Here is a 24,542-nt window from a genome sequence, read left to right on the forward strand (position 1 = left end):
ATAGAACGGTGGTTCTTTAAACTGGGGTCCCCAACAGATGTGATGTTTTTGGACAGTTCCCGGGGCTGCCACAAAAAACAAGAGAGAGGAAACTGACGTAACAGCAACGTAGGCCAGACTGCAATCCCTCTCTCTTCCTACACTCTGGGGCTGCATATACACCATACATTTAAAGCACATTCTCCCCTGCCCCCAAGGGTCCTGGGAACTGTAGTTTACCTCTCACACAATCCACAGCATCTTCATTTTAAAAAACCTACAGTTCCCAGGATTCTTTGCAGGTGAGCGGGTGTGTTCTAAAAGTATGCAGTCGGAATGGCCAAGCACGGAACAGAGAGCAAAAGGGGAAGCGTTGTTTTGTAGCAGAAAGGTGTTTACCGCATCTATCAACTGACAAACTTCCTAAGAGCATGGAACACACACAGATCTGCTAATATAACTTCAGGACACATCCAAAGCTCTGTATGCTTCTGGAAGGAAATCTCTGTGATCAAACTACAGTTGTACCTTGGTTTTTGAACAGCTTAATTCTCGAACGTTTTGGCTCCCAAACGCTGCAAAACCGGAAGTGACTGTTTGCGAACTATTTTTGGAAGCCAAACATCTGATTGGGCTTCCACAGCTTCTGATTGGCTGCAGGATGAATGTTTTGGAAGCCAATCGGACTTCCAGAACAGATTCCGTTTGACTTCCAAGGTATGACTGTACAGTGGTACCTCTGCTTGCAAACGGGATCCGTTCCGAAGCCCCATTCGCAACCTGAGCAGAACGCAACCCGCGTCTGCACATGCGTGGGTCGCGATTCGCCGCTTCTGCGCATGCACGTGATGTCATTTTGAGCGTCTGCGCATGCGCGAGCCACGAAACCTGGAAGTAACCCGTTCCGTTAATTCCAGGTCGCCACGGGACGCAACCTGAAAACGCTCAACCTGAAGCAAACACAACATGAGGTATGACTGTATAGTGGTACCTCAGGTTAAGTATTTAATTCGTTCTGGAGGTCCGTTCTTAACCTGAAACTGTACTTAACCTGAAGCCACTGTAGCTAATGGGGCCTCCTGCTGCCACCGCGCCACTGGAGCACGATTTCTGTTCTCATCCTGAAGCAAAGTTCTTAACCCAAGGTACTATTTCTGAGTTAGCGGAGTCTGTATCCTGAAGCGTCTGTAACCCGAGGTACCACTATATAAGTTTTTGCACACGCTTGAATTTACCCCAGCTGGCAGCCTCGGAGAGAGTCCTCATTAAGCTTTTCCTCAGTTCCAGGCTCAGAGTTCTGCTCCCTCCTTTTAATCCTGCTAATCACCCCTGCTGACAAATTTAATTGGGTGCACTTAGCAGAGAACGAATTCCACTCGGGCTGAGCTACGCCAACAGTCAACGCTAGAAAGGAGAACGGCCGGGGAAATTAAGCAGGGGCATGTCAAAAGTTCTGACAACACAGTTGGGGGACGGGGACCAAAGGCATGGCAGTCCCTTCTCCTCAATGGTCTTCTTCCCGGGTGCCCCACAAGTGTTTTATGCACCCCATGATCCAGGATCTGCTTGCTCCATCATGTGACATTTTTGGGTAGACATTGGGGGGGGGGCCTGGGCTGGACCTCAGCCCCAAATGTCAATCTATACAGCAGAGGAGACATCCAGCGCAGCCTCTTTTTCCTCCCTAGGTGATGACTGAATTAAATGGTACCACTTTGAAAGCACAAGCTTTTCCCCAGCATCCCACGCTTCCTTCTTCGAAAACAACATCGTTCTTTTGGACCCCCCCCCTTCCTCCTCCTCCTCCAGCCTCTGTTTGCACCCCCGCTTCCCTCCCGGAGGACCAGCTTGCTCTGCTTAATCGCAGCCTTGAATCGGATGGTTTATCACAAGGAAGCGACTCTGAGCTGGCAGCTTGACCATAAAAGGAGAAAGCAACAGAATCGGGCATCCTGGCCTGCAGCTTCTTGACATTTTATTATGGGCTGGTCTCCCTGAAGGGTTTCTGCATGTTTCCAGTGCAGTTGGGGAGAGGGGGAGAGAGAGAGAGAGAGAGAGAGAGAGAGAGAGAGAGAGAGAGAGAGGACGGCAGGAAGAAGACCTCTTACGGCTGCTGCCATTTGACTACCAACCAGGGATAGATGGACCCGTCAATTTCGGGCCCTATCAGCCTCTCTGATCTTAAGTTTGGTTCTCCGCGTTTCCCCAGTTAACAGCTTTTGCATTTTGTGAAAAGTCATTATGAAAAATTCACGAGCATTTAGTCAAATTTATCCAAATATACAGACGTTTGTAAACAACTTTGTCTCATATACAAATGCATGCAAAGCCATTTTACCAGCCCCAATGCATCCTTTTTAGTACGTTACCTTCGCTAATATATGCATTTTTAGGCACACTTCACTGCGGGATGTGTACTTTTACACCCCTTACTTGGCCAGAGAGCCTTATTAGAACGTTCAGAAAAGTGTCCATTTCGAAGGATGGCTGTTTTTTGAGTCCACATATTGTTTTGTGAAGTGCAATTAGGTCAGGTTCACCTTTAATTTGAATTTCTGCCGCATCCCAACTTACCATGTCAACAGTGGGATGGAGAGGGAAGAAGGAAAGGGACAAGAGCACAATAAAGAAAGTGATGGGAAAATGCACTAGGAAACGGGTGGTCACAACTATGTAGCACAATGTCATATAATTATCTTGCAAACAAATCAGAATGAATGCTCCATAGATAGCTCAAGTTGTCTAATCTCCCAACAAACTCTGGGCAAATGAATCAGGATGAGCAGGCCATCACTATATGAGGACACCAGTCTGATATTTTTATGGGAGGGAAATACGTCTATAAATAAATAAATCTGGAAGCTCATCTGAAATAGTCCTAAAAGCATTGGGCAGTGGCTGGGGGCGGGGTTCAAGGGTATACCATAAATTTTGGTTGGGCAATTAAAATCTGTGCTCTTTTGATCCTGTATGACGAATCCACCTTGTTGTGGTTTGGAAAGTGACAGGTATAGGCATTGCAAAGCATGGCATGGAAGATTAACAGAAAGACGTATAAACTCTGCGCAAGCAAATTGGGACTAATGTTTGTTGTTGCATGACCTCCCCGAAAAGAAATCTGAATGAATAAAGGCCGTAGTCTAACTTCTGCATAAGCTTTGTGCAGGCGAATCAGGATGAACCCTGAATAAACAATCTGCCTGGAAGAAAGACAGCCTCTGTAAATTCGTCTAATCCCCTCTTAAAGCTGTTTGAATTGTTGGCATTCAAAACATTTTGTGAGAGCAAATCCCATAGTTTAACTACATACTGGGTGAAGATGTCTGTCCCAAATCTCCCATCATTCTGCTCTCATTGGATGGTCCCACTGGGCACTGGGATTATGAAAGAAGGAATTTCTGAAGGTGGTTGGGGGATGGATGGAGGCTAACAGATTGAGGTTGAATCCTGATAAGACAGAAGTACTGCTCTTGGGGGACAGGGGGCGGGCAGGTGTGGAGGACTCCCTGGTCCTGAATAGGGTAACTATGCCCCTGAAGGACCAGGTGTGCAGCCCAGGAGTCATTTTGGACTCACAGCTGTCCATGGAGGTGCAGGTCAATTCTGCAACCAGGGCAGCTGTCTACCAGCTCCATTTGGTATGCTGGCTGAGACCCTACCTGCCTGCAGACTGTCTTGCCAGAGTGGTGCATGCTCTGGTTATCTCCCGCTTGGACTACTGCAACGCGCTCTATGTGGGGTTACCATTGAAGGTGACCTGGAAACTACAACTAATCCAGAATGCGGCAGCTAGACTGGTGACTGGGAGTGGCTGCCAAGACCATATAACACCGGTCCTAAAGAGAGTTTGGATTTGATATCCCGCCTTTCACTCCCCTTCAGGAGTCTCAAAGCGGCTAACATTCTCCTTTCCCTTCCTCCCCCACAACAAACACTCTGTGGGGTGAGTGGGGCTGAGAGACTTCAAAGAAGTGTGACTGGCCCAAGGTCACCCAGCAGCTGCATGTGGAGGAGCGGAGACGCGAACCTGGTTACCCAGATTACGAGACTACCGCTCTTAACCACTACACCACACTGGCTCTTCACTGGCTCCCAGTACTAGATTCAGGTAGGTAGCTGTGTTGGTCTGACGCAGTAGAAATATATTTTTAAAATTAAAAAATTGTCCAGTAGCACCTTAGAGACCAACTAAGTTTGTTCTTCATATGAACTTTCATGTGTATGCACACTTCTTCAGATATATTTCTACTGGCTCCCAGTACGTTTCTGAGCACAATTCAAAGCATTGGTGCTGACCTTTAAAACCCTAAACAGCCCCGGTCCAGTATACCTGAAGGAGCGTCTCCATCCCTATCGCTCAGCCTGGACAATGAGGTCGAGCTCTGAGGGTCTTCTAGTGGGTCCCTCACTGCGAGAAATGAGGTTACAGAGGGAACCAGGCAGAGGGCCTTCTTGGTAGTGGCACCCTCCCTGTGGAGGGTGATAAAGAACTATCTGAAGGAGATAAAGAACTATCTGAAGGCAGCCCTGTATCAGGAGGTTTTCAACACTTGATGTTTTTATTATATTTTTAGATATGCTGTAAGCTGCCCAGAGTGGCTGGGGAAACCCAACCAGATGGGCGGGGTATAATTATCATCATCATCATCGTTCTCCTTTCTCCACACCTAAGATAATTTTAGACACCTCTACCATGTCCATCCCCATTGCTCACTCCCCCCCCCCAAAAAAACCTAAAAAAAACCCCCACGTGATTTCCTCATAAGGCAGCTGTTCTAGACCAGTGGTATAGCATGGTGGGGTGGGTCACAGGCCACGCTACGCCACTTCTCCAGACCCCTGATCCTTTGAATCTAAGCATTTCCTGTATTCTACAGCATCCTTTTCTGAGCAGAACTGTACCCAGTATTCCAAATGTGGTTATATCATATAGGTAAAAAGGTAAAAGACCCCTGGATGGTTAAGTCCAGTCAAAGGCGACTATGGGGTTACGGCGCTCAATTTGCTTTCAGGCTGAGGAAGCTGGCGTTTGTCCACAGACAGCTTTCCAGGTCATGTAGGCAGCAGGACTAAACCACTTCTGGCGCAACGGAACACAGCAGTACCTACTTATCTACTTGCACTGGTGTGCTTTTGAACTGATAGGTTGGTAGGAGCTGGGACAGAGCAACGGGAGCTCACCCTGTCGTGGGGATTTGAACTGCCGACCTTCTGATCAACAAGTCCAAGAGGCTCAGTGGTTTAGACCACAGCGCCACTCGCATCCCATCACATATTACATCCAGAGCAATAGTCCCCATTTGGCTGGTTTCCTCCCTTCCTGCAGTTCCATATTAAGAACATGCAGATATAGAAAGCTGCCTTATGCTTGGCCAGGCCATTGGTCAATTTAACTTAGTACTGTTTACACTGACTGGCAGCAATGGCTGCCCAGGGTTTCAGGCAGGGGACATTCCCAATCCTATCTGGAGATGTTGGGGACTGAATCTGGAACATGCAAGGAGGATGCTCTACTGTTAAGCTACACTCCTTCCCCAACTGCTCTCTGGAGGCAAAGAGGCTGCGTTCAACACACAAACTCCAGAGACCACTTTAACTAGGAGGAAGTTACATGTTTACTCACGGAGCAGCTGCATTTGCTGCGTCTGAACAAAAGGACGTAACTTTAAGCAATGCTTCTGAGCATCGTGCTGGAGACTCACACAGCTGTATATTTTTAGCTGCTTAATTAGACTTCTGTGTTTTATACGCATTCGGATCCTTTAAAACCTTCCAGTTGTATATAGCAGTTGTTAGTATATCTTGGCAGTAAATCTATGTGAAGGATAGCAGCTGAAACAAAAAATAAAAATTAAACCGAGTGAAAATTACAACCGTAATTCAGACACTCAGAGGAGGGAACTAGGCAGAGGAAGCAAAACAGCCCCAGTTCGGAAGCTCAAATGTGCTCAACCTGTTTGTCCGTTTTGAAGCGCCCGAATGCTGACAAATGATGAAACAATCCAGATGTAGGCAGGGAAAGAAGGGACAAAGCAGAGAGCAAGGGGGGGGGGGAGTGGAAGATGGAGATGGACAGAAGCAAAACAGAGACTGCCCATTTTTTGGCAAGCTTATTTCCTCTTGGCCAAATCAAGACCCATTCTATAGAAGTTTCCCAAACATCCAAAAGATGAAACGCATTTGCTGTTGTGAATGTTGCCTGCACTTGGAGGTGGGATTGGGGGAGAAATACGGTTTCGGTTGCATTTTAACAAGAAACGGCCTAATTTGCACTTCTTGAACTAATGTGTGAACCAAAACACAGCTCTCCTTTGACATTCACAATTCTCCAGGTGACACAGAGATGCATTAGGGGAAATTCGCTGCAAAAAAACCCCAAGTATCTCAGTTAAAATTGCATGCAATGTCTTCATCAGGAGAAACTCACGAGAAAACTCTGACAATTTTTCATGAAGATGTTTTTGATTTTTAAAAACAAATTGCACACTGCTGCAGAAATGTGGGGAACTAGATTTAAGGTGGGGGTAGTGGAAATGAGAGAAACTGAAATGGACAGCTTCATCCTTCCCCAGTTGGAGGGTGAATTACTTGCAGAAATATATACATTAGTCAAAACAGCATAGGAGAAATTTGCCATTTTTCTAAACTGAAAAAGGCCCATAAACTGTAGCTCAGGGGTAGGCAACCTAAGGCCTGGGGGCCGGATGTGGCCCAATCACCGTCTAAATCCGGCCCACGGATGGCCCAGGAATCAGCATGTTTTTGCTATTTATTTTGTGTTTTTGTTTTTGAGGCTTTTTCGGTTCATTTGTTTTTGTGACTGTGTGGATCCCAGTTCAGCTACTGATTGAGTGAGTGAGTGAGTGAGTGACTGCAGAAGTGGATAAAAGCCCCCCATCCAAACAATGACTATCATCAGTGCAGGGAAGAAAAACATTAAATTTTCATTTTTATCATCTACAATACTGTCTTATTTATTTTATAGTACAGTACATTGATCATTGCTTTCATTTTATGGATCAATGGTCTCGCTAGATAGTAAAATCCATGTTAAATTGCTGCTTTAGGGGTTGTTTTTAAAAGTCTGGAACAGATTAATCCATTTTGCATTACTTTCTACGGGAAAGCGTGCCTTGGTTTTGGAATGCTTTGGTTTTGGAAGGGACTTTCGGAACGGATTAAGTTTGTGAACCAAGGTACCACTGTAGAGCAAGTCTCACTGAAAGCCTTTCTGGCTAAAGGGTGGGGTTGTAAACATAGTTAATAAAAAAATAAATAAAATAACTTTTGCAATTCATCAGGGAGTCACATAAGGAGGAAACACTCTCTTGGGAACCTCAGCAGCAACCGGGGCGCCAGATGCCACAGTCCCGATGGCTCAAGTTCTGGACTTTGTCATCCCTGCAGCCCAGCACTGGCAGTGCTGACTGGCAGCAGCTGCCTTATATGTTGGGCAGGAGTCTAGAAAGATGAAATTCACAAATGCACCAGAGGTGAGGCTGACAAACATGGGGATTCTGAAGACTTCTAGCTACTGGGAAAGGCCAGTTCAGTCGCAGGGCATCTGGTCTGCATGCAGAAGATCCCAGGTTCAGTCCCCGACACCTCTGGTCTGAAACCCCGGATGATTGCTGCCAGTCAGAGTGGACAATAAGGAGCTTGATGGGCCAATGGTCTTGACTCAGTATAAGGCAGCGTCTGATACTCCCATGTTCCCAGACGGCAGAGTGGCTGCCTCCACCAGTCCACGGGGAGCACCCCTCCATGCCCCTATTAGCCAAAACTATTTGCGAAGCATTCGACCCTGCCCACACGCCTGGCCCAGACGGGCAAAGGGAGAGGAGCGTTCCCTTTTTGAGTCAGATGGTGGATGGCAGACAGTGCCAAAGGATTCCTAGGAATGTTTTTGCAAGCCCGCCTTGCCCCCAAGTCATGAAGCAAAGACAGGAGCTAGGGCTAGCCCCTTACGGTGCTCAGGGTGGAAAAGGCAAACCTCAGGAACTGGCGCAAGGACTAGGCATAAACGGATCTGGCAATTTCAGTTTCTCCGTTTTCCAGTCCTAAATTCAGTTCTCCACATTGCTACACCTGCTTCCAGTTTCTTTTATTAAAAAAAAAACCTCAGGGAAAATTTTCAGCATTCACATCTTCTCTAATATTCACATTTTTGCAAGCAATTTCTGCTAATATAGTGCATTTCCTGTGTTACTATCAATGATACATGCACTTTCCAAGAATATACACATTTTGCTCACTTTACCAGTACCAGTACCAGCTCCTGCAGCCAATCAGAAGCCACGGAAGCCCTGTCAGACATTCGGGATCCAAAAGAACGTTCGCAAACCGAAACAATCACTTCCAGATTTGCAGCATTCAGGAGCCAAAACGTCCGAGCTCCAGGGCATTCGGGATCCAAGCTATGGCTGTATTGTTTATTCCAATTGGCAACAGGCTGAGAGAGATCCTTTCCAACTCTGCTACCTCCTGAGATCCCTTTCAATGTGATCATCGGCAGAGGCCCTTCCCCATGTGCTACCTCCAAGGGAGGCCTGGAGGGTGGCAATTTGTGCATGGGCTTTTTAGTGGTGGCTCCCCATTTGTGGATTGCTCTTTCCAGGGAAGCATACCTGCCACCATCATAGTCAGCTTTTAGGGATGAAACTAAGACATTCTTGTCTGTCCAGACTTTTCCTCCTTATCTTGGACCACACTGTAGTGTGATTTCTGGCCTGTTTTGTGGCGGTTATCTTTACCTGAACACAGGATTTGTCCTTGTTATGGTTGGATGAGCACTTTTTAGAAAATTTGCTCTGCTGCATTTTCCTGATGTATTTCAAGGTTCTTTTTTTGTTAATGATTGGCAAGCTGTTTCGTATTCCATGGGCTCATAAGTCCCTTTGAGCCATCTTCTTGCAGAAAGCAAGGAATAAATGCAAATAATCATGGAACCCGGGACCTTCTGAATGTAACGCATGTTCCCTACCACTGTGTGCTATGGGTCCATCGGCGTCAGAGACCTTATACCACAGCCAGACCACTACTCCATGTAGCTCAGTGCTGTCTGCTCTGACTGGCAGCTTCTCCCCTAGAGAGAAGGACCTCTGGCGATGCCAAAAACTGAACCCAAGACCCTCTCTGCAGGGGCTCCACCAAAGTGCTATATCGCCCATCACTTTCTGGGGCCTACTTTTGGCCAGATAAAGTTGGCACAACATTTTCCACGTGGTATTTATTTTTGTGACACTTAGAAACAAGTTGCCCAGCCTTACCTTGCATCATACTCCTGTAGGCTGTGTCGGCAATGGCATAAATATGTGGGGGCATCTCGTGACGTTTCTTCCCTTTGTACATGTCGATAATCTTCTCTGAATAGATCGGCAGTTGCTTGTATGGGTTTACCACCACGCAGAAGAGACCTGAGTAAGTCTGTAAAGGGAGTAAACGTACCAACAATGTGACGTGGGTTTTGTTTTTTTAGAAGCTCCCTACATTCCCTTACGTGGGTGGTGCTGTGGTCTAAACCACTAAGCCTAGGGCTTGCCAATCGGAAGGTTGGCGGTTCGAATCCCCACTATGGGGTGAGCTCCCGTTGCTCGGTCCCTGCTCCTGCCAACCCAGCAGTTCGAAAGCACACCAGTGCAAGTAGATAAATAGGTACCACTGTGGCAGGAAGGTAAACGGCATTTCCGTGCGCTGCTCTGGTTTCTCCAGAAGCAGCTTAGTCATGCTGGCCACATGACCCAGAAAAACTGTCTCCGGACAAACACCAGCTCCCTCGGCCACTAAAGCGAGATGAGCACCGCAACCCCAGAGTCATTCACGACTGGACTTAACTGTCAGGGGTCCCTTTACCTTTACCCTTAATAGTCCTTTCCTTTCCCCCCTCAACAGAGCTGAAGTTTGGTGAGGGGAGGTAAAGAATCGCTAGCAACATTCTCAACCAAATTACAGTACCCAGAATCCTTTGGGGGGGAAGCCATGACAGTTCAAGGGATATGAAACTGGTCTAAGTTAAGAGTGTGTGGGGTCAACCAAAATGATCAAGAGGATGGAACAACGAAGGTTGCAGTGTTGGGGGACGTTTTAGTTTAGAGGAAAGGTGTGTAAGATGTAATGTGAAAGCGGACTCTCCAAGTGTCCCTATTTTCCAGGGACATTCCTGGATTTACAGAAGCCGTCCCAGTTTCTGATTTTACCTCAGAATGTTCGTTTTTACTTAGGATGTCCCTATTTTCATTGGAGAAATGATGGAGGATATGGAGTTATGCAACCCCCGAGCCAAGGAGATAAGAAGTGACTCTCCAACTTTTAGGAGACATCCGAAGGCAGCCCTGTTTAGGGAAGTTTCTTAATGTTTAATATCTTACTGTGTTTTTATATGTGTTGGAAGCCGCCCAGAGTGGCTGCGGCAATCCAGTCAGATGGGAGGGGAAGAAGAAGAAAGAAGGAAGAAGGAAGAAGGAAGAAGGAAGAAGAAGAAGAAGAAGAAGAAGAAGAAGAAGTCCCTATTTTCATCAGCGAAACATTGGAAGGAACGTTATAGAAATTTATAAAATTATGCATGATGCAAAGAAAAGAAAGTTTTCTCCCTCTGTCATAACACTAGACCTCAGGGGCATCCAATAAAGCATAGCTGTCAAGTGTCCCTTATTTGAAGGGACAGTCCCTTATTCCAGCACCATGTCCCGCTGCTGTCCCTTATTGATGGATGTCCCTTAAATGTCCCTTAAATTTCAAAGGAAGCAGCTCCTCTCCCTCCCTCCCTGCCGGCCAGCTTGCATGCCTCATGTGTGGCTAGTTAATGCAAGCTGAGGGGTTTTTTGAATGCTGGACGCCATTTTGTTGCACGTGCTGCTGCAAACTTTGCAGTGCAAAGCCAGGCTGGGGAACCATCTTAAGTTGAGGCTGCATAGGCCTTGTGGTGCATGTGATTCAGATTCTATTCAGTTGAACCTCTGGTTACAAAGTTGGTTGGACAGTGTTCTCGAAGCTACCAGCATGAGTTTGACCAGACTGCAGGAGGACAGGAAGACTGGAGTGCCTGGAACAGGTGAGGCCGCAGGTCCCTTATTTTGGCTGCTGGTCCCTTATTTTCAAGGCTGTTGGTCCCTTATTTTCAAATCTGTAAGTTGACAGCTATGCCAATAAAGCAGAATGTTGGAAGATTCGGGACAGACAAAGATTACTTTTTCACACACTTCATAGTTAAACGATGGTAGGGTTGCCATATGTCCAGGAAAACCTGATCATGTCCTCTTTTGGGGAGGCAACATGCCCATCCAGACGGATTTTTACATTTTAAAGCAAATGTCCATTTTGGGGGGCTCAGGCTCGGCCTGCGCGGCCACACCTGCACCCACACGCCTATTTCCACAGCTCAAGCTAGCAGCGTCTTGGGCTGTCCTATTTTTTGCTCTTCAAGATAGGGCAACCCTATTTATGGAACTCTCACCTGCAGGAAGCAACAAGGGCCACGACCCTGGCTGACTTTTAAAAAGGACTGGTCAAATGCATGGAGAATAAGCAATCGGTGGCTGGTAGCCAGTTTGGCTAAACTTTGCCTCCACCGACAGAGGTGTGATGCTTCTGAATAGCAGTTATTGTAAACCACAGGAGGGAAGACTTCGTCTTGTGTTCGAATCCTGGATGTGGGTTTCCCACGGGCATCTGCTTGGCCACTGTGGGAAGAGGATGCTGGAACAGATGGACCACTGGCCTGATCCAGGAGACCTCTCCATGTGTGTGTATTTGACTGAGTTGACAATCGCATTGTCACCCATTTACTGCAGTCCAGTCAGCAAAGGACTCTTGCAGCTAAATAAACCTCTTTCATTTTTTTTGTATCACAGCAATTATGCACAGCGGCAAACAACTTGATACCCGCACCTACAAGATATAGGGGTAGCCAAGCAGTGGCCCCTCCAAAGGTTCTTGGGCTCAAACTCCCAGCAGCTCCAGCCAGCAGTGCCAATGGTCAGGGATGATGGGAACCGTAGCCTAACAATATCCAGAGTGCACAGGTTAGCCAGCAATGCTTAAGAACATAACAAAGGCCTGTCCCGCAACTACAGTTCTCTTTTCCCATGGCTCCGTTTAGACACCACGGCTAGCCTTGCCCTCTGCGAATTTGTCCGATCCCCCTACTAAAATGGGCTGCCGCCATCACTGTTTCTTGTGGCAGTGAGTTCCATAGTTCAACTACATGAAGCGGTGTCTGTCCTGAATTTCCTATCGTTCAGCTTCGTTGGAGGAGCCCAGTGGGTTCCAGGGAGGGAGTTCGATCATGTCTTTCTCCCACAGTAGAATTTTACCATCACACATGTCAGGAACAACACAGGCCTATGTTGCAACATGAGAAGCTTAAGATCATTGCCAACAGTAAGAGCACAGATACTGTTCTAGGATAACCATGCAGGTTTTTTTTTTTATGCACTACTTCACACATTTTTTTCAGGGGTGACCCCTGACATATATTTCCCCCACATCTTCCTCCCTTCTCTCTCTCTTCTTCCCCAAGCATCTGTGCAAAATTTGGGATCAAGGCACCTGGTTCAGGCACCCACCGAGGGCATTTCTGCAACAACTCCAATTCTCTCCACCGCCACCCCCAGTTTTCTTAATCTCTTATTAAAGCTCCCAAGTATGTAATTATACAAAAACCATCCGAGGCTGACCTTTTAAATCAACTCACTATGTCCTTCAGCACAGATCTGAAGCCTGGGGTTTCCCTTTCTTGACCATATTAGGAGACGGCCCAAACTTTTCACACAAACTAAACACTTTATATGGCATGAAAGCAAATGCAGAAATATCTGTTGGCAGCGCTGAGGACCAGAACAGCTCAGATGCCCTGGGCTGAACTGCATAGGTTCAGTAAGTCCGTAGCAACTCATTATTCAAGGCTCTGTTTTGGCTCTGAAGGGGGGTTTGCTTTTTTTTTTTTCCTCCAGAAGAGCAGAGTACATCCTACCTTCAAGGACTGCCAGCCTACGCTGGGCCCGTTTACTGAATCAATCCAGCCTGGGCAATTGTCACAGCTAAATCCACAATGGCAGGTGATGAGGGCTTTAGCTCGCCTTACTTGCAAGCATCCCAGAAATATCTTGCTGGCTGCTCCGACTACACTAAACAAACCTCTTGGTCCAATCCACAAGGGGCTGGACTAGATGATCCTCAGGTCCCTTCCAACTCTACAATTCTGTGATGGTTGGATACTCCCATTCTATGTGTACATTCTATGTGTATAATAATAAATTATATATGCATCTTAAAAAGCAGAGACATCACCTTGCCAACAAAGGTCCGTATAGTTAAAGCTATGGTTTTCCCAGTAGTGATGTGTGGAAGTGAGAGCTGGACCATAAAGAAGGCTGATTGCCGAAGAATTGATGCTTTTGAGTTCTGGTGCTGGAGGAGACTCTTGAGAGTCCCATGGACTGCAAGAAGATCAAACCTATCCATTCTGAAGGAAATCAGCCCTGAGTGCTCACTGGAAGGCCAGATCCTGAAGCTGAGGCTCCAATACTTTGGCCACCTCATGAGAAGAGAAGACTCCCTGGAAAAGACCCTGATGTTGGGAAAGATGGAGGGCACAAGGAGAAGGGGACGACAGAGGACGAGATGGTTGGACAGTGTTCTCGAAGCTACCAGCATGAGTTTGACCAAACTGTGGGAGGCAGTGGAAGACAGGAGTGCCTGGCGTGCTCTGGTCCAGGGGGTCACGAAGAGTCGGACACGACTAAACAACAACAAATTGTTATTATTATTGCACAGCCTCAGTCTGGCCTCAGGCACAGTTTTAGCACTGAAACAGACTTGGTTGCCCTGCCTGGTGACCTTAACAGGGAGAGAGACAGGGTTGCACATAGGCTTTTAACACCATTGAACATCACAGGTTTTGGATGCGGGGTGTGTTTGTGTGTGGTGTGTGTGTGTAATTTTACTGCTTTGCTGTTTGCCGACCAGCGGAAGGGCATGATAGGTGTTTAATTAACAAACAAAACAAAACCCAGCAGCTCCCAGTCACCAACTGAAAGGCAAAAGCCTTTGGATCCAATTCAAGGTGCTCACTTTAGTATTTAGAGCCCTATACAGCTCAGGCACCAAATATGTGAAACAGCACTCCTTTCTCTACCGACCCTCTTGGGTGCTGCTACTGGTCAAGTGGTACTTCCACCGGCCTCCGAAGCTCAGAGGGGGGTGGCCTGGGAAAAGTTAATTCTCTGTGGCAGCCCCTAAGATATGGCAGCCATCTTCAAATATCTGAAGAGCCGTCACATGGAAGAGGGGGAAAGTTTTCTTTTGAAGGGTAGGACTCGAACCAGTGACTTCAAGCTACGAGAAAGGAGATTCCAACTCAACATCAGGAAGAACTTTCTGAAAGTAAGAACTGCCCAACAGTGGAACTATCTCCCTCAGGAGGTTGTAGGCTCTCCTTCCTTGGAGGACTTCAAGCAGAGGTTGGAGGGCCATCTGTCATGGATGCTTTGGTTTAAATTCCTGCATTGCAGGGGGCTGGACTGGATGACCCTTGGGGTCCCTTCAAACCCTACGAACCCTAAGGCCTTCTCGGTGGTGGCACCCGCTGTGTGGAACGCCCTCCCACCAGATGTCAAAGAGAACAACAACTACCAAACTTTTAGGAGACATCTGAAGGCAGCCCTGTTTAGGGAAGCTTTTAATGTTTGATGTATTACTGTATTTTAATATTTGGTTGGAAGCCACCCAGAGTGGCTGGAGAAGCCCAGCCAGATGGCCTTGGTATAAATAATAAAATTATTATTATTATTATTATTATTATTATTATTATTACGATTCTAGGATTCTATTATTGTAAGCTGTGGGTTCCCTCCCCAGAGAGGTCCTCCTGGCACCTTCACTACACATCTTCTGGCTACTGGGTGAAGACACACCTCTTTTTGACACTTGAGATCTGTATTTTCAGGACCCACCTCACCTTTATGATTTAAAGCTGTTTTAAACTGTTTTAGATACCGTGTTGTGATGTTGTGACCTGCCTCAGGGCGAGTGACAAATCGCCACCACAATAGGTGGCGCATGCAGCCCACGGACCAAACGCAGACTTACGTAAATGAGGCCAGAGAAGTATCTCTCTCTGAGGTTGTGCAGGACGGAGGCTTCGTTGAGGCAGGTCAACTCGGCCATGTCTTCCACCTTGGAGAACTTGGGGGGGTTCATCTTCTGGATATCATCCTTGCTGCAAGTCACCTTCTTCCCATTCTCCGCTAGCTCCACCAGAACCTCGTCCCCTTTCTCCTCCTTGATGCTGGCCGCCTCAAAGCCATGCTTCTCGGATGGGATCCACACGAGCTTTTTCGCCGACCAGTCCGCCTGCGCCACTGTGCTGTTGAGGATGTTCTTGTCCACAAAGAGGAACTTCTCGTCATCGCTCAGTTGGCCTTTCTGTGCCATTTTGACTTAATGGGCACCTGAGAGAAATAGTTTTTAAAAAAAAAAGTTTTAAAATTATTGTTGTTGTTATCATTATTATTATTATTATTATTAATTGAATTTCTATACAGTGGTACCTCAGGTTAAGTACTTAATTCGTTCTGGAGGTCCGTTCTTAACCTGAAACTGTTCTTAACCTGAAGCACCACTTTAGCTAATGGGGCCTCCTGCTGCTGCCGCGCCGCCGGAGCACGATTTCTGTTCTCATCCTGAAGCAAAGTTCTTAACCTGAAGCACTATTTCTGGGTTAGTGGAGTGTGCAAGCTGAAGCGTATGTAACCTGAGGTACCACTGTACTGCCCTATACCCGGGGGTCTCAGGGCAGTTCACAGAATAAAATCAAGATATAAAACCACAAAATACATAATGAAAATAAAAACGACAACCCAATAGCCCCCCCCCCCCGCAAGAATAAAATATTTTTAAAAGGGCATAGGATGTAAATCGGATCAATCAAAGGCCTGGTTTAAAAGGAATGTTTTTGCCTGGGGCCTAAAGGTATGTAATGAAGGCACCAGGCAAACATCCCTGGGGAGAGCATGCCACAGATGGGGAGCCACTGCAGAGAAGGCCCCATTCTCGTGTTGCCACCCTCCAGACCTCTCGAGGAGAAGGCACACGAAGGAGGGCCTCAGAAGATCATCTCAAGGGCCGGGTAGGTTCATATGGGACAAGGCGGTCCTTGAGGTATGGCAGTCCTGAGCTTTTTAAGGCTTTATAGGTCAAAACCAGCACTTTGAACTGGGCCCAGAAACTAATTGGTAGCCAGTGCAGTCGGACCAGGATCGGTGTAATATGCTCAAACCGTCTTGCTCCAGCAACAAAAAATAATTTTGCACAACTTAGTTCACCAACCTGGTGCACACTCCAGGTGCTTATGACTACAAGCCCCATTACTGTAGCTGGGATGGCTCAATCGGCAGAGCATGAGTCTCTTAATCTCAGGGTCGTGGGTTTGAGCCCCGTGTTGGGCAAAAGATTCCTGCATTACAGGGGGGTTGGTCTAGATGACTCTGGTGGTCCCTTTCAATTCTATGATATTCTTCTTTTATGTTTATTAAGTGTTTGGGGGAAAACCTAATAAACTTTTCAAGTCCATCGGGACGGAAAACAATCACGATGAACTATGGAGGAGCATTAAGATATTTAACATGGATATTTCAAACCATTCAATCTCTCCAAAGGTTTCTGTGTATTTGTGAGCTTGGTCCTCTCTGTACAAGAAGAAAAGGTTGCCAAGAGGCAACAGAAGGATAATGGGTCGAATTTCTCTTTGGCGGCACGTAAATGAGACGTCTGTTTTTCTGCTAGTCCAACAGTTCAAACACCGGCATGGCCATCTTAAGTCTTTATGAGATACCCGCTTCTTTTTGAGATAGTGACACATTGTTGAGAAGGAGGGTGTCTTGTGCGATGTGGCCTTCACAGCCACGAGCGCCGCTTCAGCATGTTTTTAAATTTATTTGCTTTATTAATTGAATCTGCAGCCTGCACTTGGGGTTTTCTCTTTTGAAAGTAGGACCTACGCCACACAAACTGTCACCGAACAGAGTGGGAGGGGGGGTGGCCGAAAGAGATCGCCTGGCCGCCTTCCTTTTAAACTGACCGAGCTTCAAAGGCGAACCCAGATCCCCGTAACTAAAGAGTCCAAGTCGTTTGCAAAGCTCCCTGGATCTGTTTGCGAGAGGTCCACGTAGGCTACCATATATGGGCATGTTCTGCTCATTACTAGCCGATCAGCCAAAAAAGAAAAAAAGGAAATCCAACGATAACAAGTTCAAAACAAATACCTTTTAGGGAATAACGAAGTCCTTTGCCATGTCGGGCAATTAAAAAAATGGTACCGTTCGTGTCTGAGACAGCGTGGCTGATGAGTCTAATCAGACAAGTCGATATTTTGAGGAGGACAGGACCTGAGGGGGCCACCATCAAGAAGACACTGGGAATTAACGCTTCTCTCAAAACCTCGACTTGCATGTTTGGTGCCGAGTTAGCAAAAGAGAGGCGTTTTTCGGACGGATGGTTTTTGCCCTCAGTGTTTTTTGAGGTTCTTTTCTCTCACAGATCTGTCCTCCCTTGCAGGGTGGATTTTGCTAGCCGCTTCAAGCAAGCACCGGGTTTGGGGGGGTGCTCCTGAGGCAAATTTGCATATGCTAAGGTATGCTAATTTGCCTCTGGGCAAATTAAGATGGCAGGCAGCTGGGGTCTTGCCAGCTTTGCAAGTGCGCCCGGTCGCCCTGTAAACAAAGTAATAAAAAAAGAGAGAGTTTTTACAAAAGAGAGGGGAAAGAGGAGGAGAACATGCCTCTGATGTACTCCCTGACAATGCTCCTGTTCTGAGGCACTGTTTAATAACGGGCACATCGGCCATTATGCAACGTATTTAAAGGAATATCCTAGCATTTGAACAGTTATGGTTTCCCCAGCCCAAAGGACCCTGGGAACTGTAGTTTGTTGTGGGTGCTGAGAGTTGATTGGAGGCCCCCTATTCCATGCACATCCCAGCTACAAAATCCACAGTGTTTTCACAATTAATCCCTCTTCGAGGGGAACACGGGGAACTGTAGCATTGTGAGAGGAATAGGAATCTCCCAACCATTCTCAGCGCCCTTAACAAACTACAGCTCCCAGGTTTCTTTGTGGGAAGCCATGACAGTTAAAGTGGCATCACAGAGCTTCAAGTGTTTAGTGTGGATGTGGCGGAGGATTACACAAAATGAATCTTTTAGGTGTGCCTCAGGTGCTACTCTTTTCAAGTGTGCAACCTAAAAAGAATTAAATGAATGAAGGAGAAAAACACACACCAGTTTGTTTCTGGGCCCAATCCAAGGCGCTCATGTTAGCCTTTAAAGCCCCAAGCAGCTCAGGCCCTGAATACCTGAAAGACATACCCTCCAACATTTCTCTGATGAAAATAGGGACGTCCCATTCCCTAATGATAATTTATACCCCGCACATCTTAATGGGTTGCCCCAAGCCACACTGGGCAGCTTCCAACATATATAAAAGAATAAAGCATAAATAACAACAACAACTTCCCTAAACAGGATTGCCTTCAGACGGCTCAGGGGTTGGATAACTCCACACCCTCCAACATTTCTCCAATGAAAATAGGGACGTCCTAAGGAAAAGCGGGACATTTTGGGATCAAATCGGAAACCGGGACGGCTTCTCTAAATCAGGGACGTCCCTGGAAAATAGGGATACTTGGAGGGTCTGCCTGAAAGACCACCTCCTTCCCTACAGACACCTGAAATGTATATTTTTAGGGCCCACCCTAGTCTGATTGTAAATGACCTATCTGATTTCAAACTCACATTTTTACATTGCTGTAACCTGAATGTGGGGGGGGGGGGGAGGACAATGATGATGATGATGAGAATAAGAATATAGCCACAGTGCTAAGAGGGAGACCTGGGAGACCCGAGTTCAAATCCCCACTCAGCCATGAAGCTCCCTGGGTGACCAGTCACTGAACCACATAGGCCCCCTTGAGCAAAAGGAGAGCTATCAATGCAGTAAATATATAACAAAAAGTGGCTGCAGCTTCTTGTCAATGGGGAGCTCATCTGCAAGCCCCGCTGTGGCCATGTAACAGCGTGTGGAATCGCCCTTGTGGCGAGTGCATAGAAGGCTTGTGAGCATCATCTGCTACAAACCCGAAGGCTGTTGCTTTCCTTTACTGCCATCTACTGACTTTCCCCTTCCTTTGATTTGAAGCCTTAATACTTTCCTTTGCCTTATTTGTCCTTCTGAGGATGAAACAAAACAAACCAGTAACCAAATGTCACCAGAAAAAAAAGGACGCCCTTGGAGCTGCCTCAGCTCCTTCTGGACAGATCTGACTTTTTAACCTTTTAAAAACCAAAAGGAAAAAGAAAAAAAACAGGTTTTTGCTTGACTATGACCATCTCTCCTGTAAGGTAGGGCCTTATCATGCATGATAACGAAGGGATGGGATGGGGTGGGGGGAGAGAAAGCCAATTCAGTTTACATTGAAAGGCGACCTTAACAAATACACATTTTCCTAAACCAAATGCAAACCGAGGGACAGCCACCAATCAAAACCCTCACCCTTCTGAGTTTTGCAGTGCAGTCTTCCAACCAAGCAGTGTTAGGATAAAGTATGCACATATTAGTAAATATTATGCGTATATTTGTCAACGCTGCATGCAAGAAATGTGTTTATTCTGAAAAATCAGCACTAAAACGCTGAGGTTTTTAATTTTTTTAGGCAGCAAATTGTTGCAGAGGCACAGAGAACTGAATTTAGGGGGGAAATGAGAAACTAAGAAAACTGAAAATTGATAGATACTCTCATGCCTGCTGACAGCCTTCCCCAACTTGTTGTCTGCCAGATTTTATTGGACTCCAACTCCCACCGGTCCCAGCCTTCATGTCCGATGGTTAAGGTGGCTGGGAGTTGTAGTCCAACAACCTCTGAAGAGCGACAGGTCAAGGAAAAGCTGGTATTTATGCCGCAATCCAAGATCAAACGAGTAGATGGCTTGAATACATTTGCACTAAGATCTCCGATTCATTAGGGGAATTTGAACCATCTGTGGGACTCATTCATCACTGTAATAACTGGCAACAAATCCTTTCTCATGTCAGTAGCTTGTTAAAAGGCAATTTGCCAAGATGAAAAATGTCAAAATTCAGTTACCTGCCATGAATGATTTCTCAGCATATATTTTCTTTTTAAGAAAGCTGCAGCTGAATCTCTGCTTCTTAAAGCCTTGTATACCATAATTAACTCTGCAAAGATTTTCATTCTTAACCTTGTCCCTCTACATGAAAGGCACACCTTGCCTCCGAGTGGTTTTGGTAAGAACAATTACTTAGCCATTTAAGAATATTACACCCTTCCTCCTTACAAATTGCATTTAAAAAACAGACAAAACCCACCCTAAAAAAAGCAGTAGCAAATCTCCAGGAAGCTCAGCACACTGGGAATCCCACCTGCTAAAGAAAGTTCTATATGCCAAGCCATGGCGGTTTCTACATCTGCCCCAAAGGAAACTTCCTAACTGCATCTTACAAAGAGGAGCAATTAATTTCAGGCTGATAGCAGGGCTCGCTTTGAACTCACAGCAGCGCTGGCTTAAGCAGGAGAATTCATTTGCTGTCAAAAAGAGTACTTACAGGGGTCCAATTGGGAAAGCAGAAAATGTCTTGGGAGAGTCCGGAACTGATACTGCTAACAGCTGGGGCAGACCAAGGCTGCTCTCCCTTTGCAACCTCCCTATATAGAGGCGGACTGACTCCCATGGGGAGGGTCCCCAGAGACCGCCCCCTGCTGGAAAACCCTGGCACTACCTGGGGGGGGGGCCCTAACAAATAAAGAAACTGTCTGTACATTCTCAGGTTCAGTTTTAAGCTGCGGCTAAAACAGATCTGACTACCACCTCCCGATAAATTGGGGTTTCTGTCTTTTGTTCGTCATGGCTTGCGGGAGAAGTTTGTGTGATGTCTCAGAAATTATCAGACTCCTCTCTCACGCTCACTTTTTAATAAGCCATTTCCCAGAAATAATGGAAGGGGGGGTGTTATTTGGTCTGCAAAGCAGCAATATGACCCTTCTTAACCCCTTCTTGATTTCTCATGTCTCTGGGTTTACAGCAAAAGTGGGAGAGAGGGAGAGAGAAAGAGAAGCATCAGTTAGGAAGGATTAAGTGTGGAGACTCCCAAATTTCCCCCCTTGCCATAAAAACAGTGTTATCTCTCATCGGCCTTTTGATGTCCGGCTCAAAACATAAGAGCAAAGTATGCGCATTTCCATGAGAAGGGTCTCTTCCATGGAAGTGGGAGAGGGAGACGAAAGGTCCCTCTTCCCAAGCCAAGCTGAGCCCTGGAAAGAGAGGTCTCCCCACATCTCCCACGTGTTTATGTAACATTTGGGAACCTTGGGCCGTTTTAAGCCTGGCCTGTCTCTGGGGAGCGAAGGGGTCGTTTTTTTCCCAGCTCCTGCCCCAACCAGCTCTCCGCCGAAGCGGCTGTTTTGCAGGGAATCCCAGCCTCCTGAGAAAGTACTGCACATAATTTATATATATAAATACCTCCCTCTGTCCTTAAATGGGAAAAGATAACTGTTAAATGGCTTGTGGCATTGGAGTGTGGGGGGAGCAGGGGGGAAAGAGGGAGGGAGGGAGGGAGGATGGAATGGGTGCTTCCAGTGTTGTGGAAAGAAGAAGAGGCAGGCAGGACCAGCTGGCAGAGGAGGAATGAAGGACAGAGGTGCCTGCAGCCAGCTTTGGGGAGAGAGGAATCTGGTCCTCATCAAGGCCAGCAGAAGTTTCAAAAACAAAACAAAATTCTATGCATTCAGACTTCCAAACTCTCTCTCTCTCTCTCTCTCTGCATCTCCCTTGCCTGGACCTGGGCTTCTCAGACATCCCAAAAAGGGAACGCGAGGATCCTCCAGGAATTCCCATCAACATACCGGATACAAAATGCCCCACATGCAGCAGCAGCAGCCTAAATATGGAGCCCCATGTCAAAAGCAGAGGACCGATGGACCGGGGTGGGCGGGAGACGCAAAGAGTTTTGCAGGAACCAAAGGTGGAGGAGTTCTTGAGACACAGCAAGGCTTGCTAACTTTTGCGGGAAGTTGCTGTGGACCACCAGGCCAGGACTGCGTCTGCACTGAGCAGAAGTGGTTCCTGAGTTTTCACAGCAAAGGATCTTTCCCAAGTCCTACCTGTAGGTAATCCCTTGGTCCATCTGGGACAAGTCACTTGATCTATACTCACCTGGGCCCAAAGAAACACAACCGTCACCCTTCTCTTCCCCGTTTGACCCTGAACTTCTTCTCAACGTCACCACAGCGATCCTTTATTTAATAGCACAGCAATGTTATCGATAACCACCATGGTCCCATGCCTTTGCTTTTCTGTTAATGCCTTTGCAAAATGCTTGTTTTGAAACTCTGCACAAAAAGTATTTTTGAAAAAGTCCATCTAGCTCACACGGACTGGCAGCAGCTCTCCAGGCAGAGAATCTTAGCCTCAGCTGGAGAGATCAGGGAATGAAATTGGTACCTTCGACATGCAAAGCAGGGGCTCTGACACTCCCTCCCAAAATAAAGGAAGATTCTAGTCTTCCTTGTGCAGACTTAAATAGAGTAATAGGAATATAGGAGGAGCTATCTTTCACCAAGTTGGAACTTGGAGTCAAAGAGTTGTAGAGTTGGAAGGGAACCCCGAGGGTCACCTAGTCCAACCCCCTGCAATGCAGGAATCACGACTAAAGAATCCATGACAGATAGCCATCCAACCTCTGCTTAAAAACCGCCAAGGGAGGAGAGCCCACCACCTCCTGTCAAACGGCTCTTACTGTCAGAAAGATGTTTAGTCGGAACCTCCTTTCTTGCAACTTGAATCCATTGTTTTTCGGGTCCTACCCTGGTCCAGAGAGACCAGGGTTACGTAGACCTAGATTGGCAGCATGGTGCCTAGAGACACCCCCAAGTGTTCCCGGGACCCCTTCCCCTCTACACATACACACGCTGAAATTAGGCATGGGATAAAAGCCTTCCATTGTCTCCAACTCAAGGCTTTTCTCAAGCCTAACAGATGCGGAGAGGTGAGACTGGCCTTCCTGCAATTCTCGCATTTCGCCTATGCTTTCCAAGTAGCTCATTCCCCCTCCCAACCTTAGGGTTTTGAAAACCACACTTTTTCCAAACTCAATAGCTGGCCAGGGATGGAGTGTGAGCATGTACATGCAGGGTTGCTGCGCATGAACGATGCCCATAACACTCCCCTTTGGTTTTCAGGTGTGTTCATGGGCCCCGCAAAAGGTTGAAGACCCCTAGCCCACACTGACCCACTTCAACCCTCCGGGTTTTCAGACTGAGGTTTTTCCCTGGAGATGCCAGGGCTCTGGAGCCGATGTTCTCTGCTACTGAGCTATGGGCCATTCCGTTCCGTGGTGCTACCCTAAACAATGGCTAATGGAAGGTCCATCCCAAGGCCAGAGAGCTCTGCTGTCCTAGTCTTCTCTTCCTAAAAGATGCCAGCTGTTTGTAGGTGATGGACATCACTGCTGAGACACACTGCCAGGGAGGATGTACGAAACTGGGCTGGGTGGAATCATACAGGAATATGCAGGTGGCCCAATTGGGAATTGAACCCGTGACCTTGGGGTTATCAGCACCACGCTTTCACCGACTGAGCAAACTGGCTCCACACTGCATCTTCTGAAGCAGTTTTGGATGTCGCAAAAGCCCAGAACTGCAAAGAGAAACGAGGGACTCAAAAAACAACAACCACCCTCCATTTATGCAAACTAGGAGAAATCACCTTCTGGCCAAGTTTTCAAGTTATTGCTTTGTAAAGCTGAATGCCCCCTTCGAAAAAGCACGCAACCCGACTGTAGCAACCACCTAAAAAAAAAAAGAAGGCTGTGTGGTGCTCTCCCTGGAAGAGTTATAAAGCTTGTTTCGTAACCATCTGCACCTCTCAATGGTCGTAGCTTAAAAAGGAGTGGAAATTCTTTCCCATTCTTTGCGTTCACGTACATCCAGAGGCTGCTGGCAGACAAGTGCGCCTAACAGAACAAAGAGTGGCAGATGATTTATAGGGCGATACGGAGCTGAGCTGGAAAGCTTGAGGACGATTCATTGCAGGGCAAGGGCCTGGGGCATGCAGGTCCACAATGAAAGAGAAGCAGAACACAAATGCCCTGAATAAAAAACAAGGCATCTAGCTGTGGCCTGGAAGCTGAGCTCACTTACCTGCGTGTGGACCGTCTAGTTGATGCTGGAGTCTACGGGACTAGGACAGCTTCAGGTTTAAGTCGGGCAGCTTAGGGAGATGGCGAGCTGTGTCATCAGAGCAGAACACCAAGCAGAGCCAAGTAGCAATTGCCAAGGTCAAGCGATTCCGCCCTCAGATGCCAGCTCTGTTCAGATGGGCAGCTGAAAAGTGCGGCTGGGCGATTTGAAAGCATCACCTGTCAATGCTTTACTGAGGCTTGCTGCTGCTAACGGGGTCCGAAATCTCTCAGAAGAGGGCCTCTCACTGCTGGCATCAGAGGGGAAACCCCTTGCCCAGTTCTAGACAAGATGGTGTAGAGAACAGGCAGGGGAT

General features: G+C 47.0%; 1 protein-coding gene across 2 annotated transcripts in view; it reads right to left on the reverse strand.

The window, feature by feature from the left end:
• MYH11 (myosin heavy chain 11) overlaps positions 1 to 20,717 on the reverse strand; it is an 86,888-nt gene extending 66,171 nt beyond the window's left edge. For both annotated transcript variants that reach the window (XM_080980924.1, XM_080980923.1), the window contains exons 1-3: positions 20,596 to 20,717; positions 15,067 to 15,428; positions 9,249 to 9,405 (exon numbers count right to left, since the gene is read on the reverse strand). In XM_080980924.1, coding sequence (XP_080837050.1) covers positions 9,249 to 9,405; positions 15,067 to 15,411 — 502 coding nt within the window. In that variant the 5' untranslated portion in view covers positions 15,412 to 15,428; positions 20,596 to 20,717. The remainder of the gene's footprint in view (positions 1 to 9,248; positions 9,406 to 15,066; positions 15,429 to 20,595) is intronic.
• Positions 20,718 to 24,542: the final 3,825 nt, after the last annotated feature.

Source organism: Podarcis pityusensis (genome assembly GCF_964106645.2).
Source record: "Podarcis pityusensis genome assembly, chromosome: 14".
Classification (NCBI taxonomy): Eukaryota; Metazoa; Chordata; class Lepidosauria; order Squamata; family Lacertidae; genus Podarcis; species Podarcis pityusensis.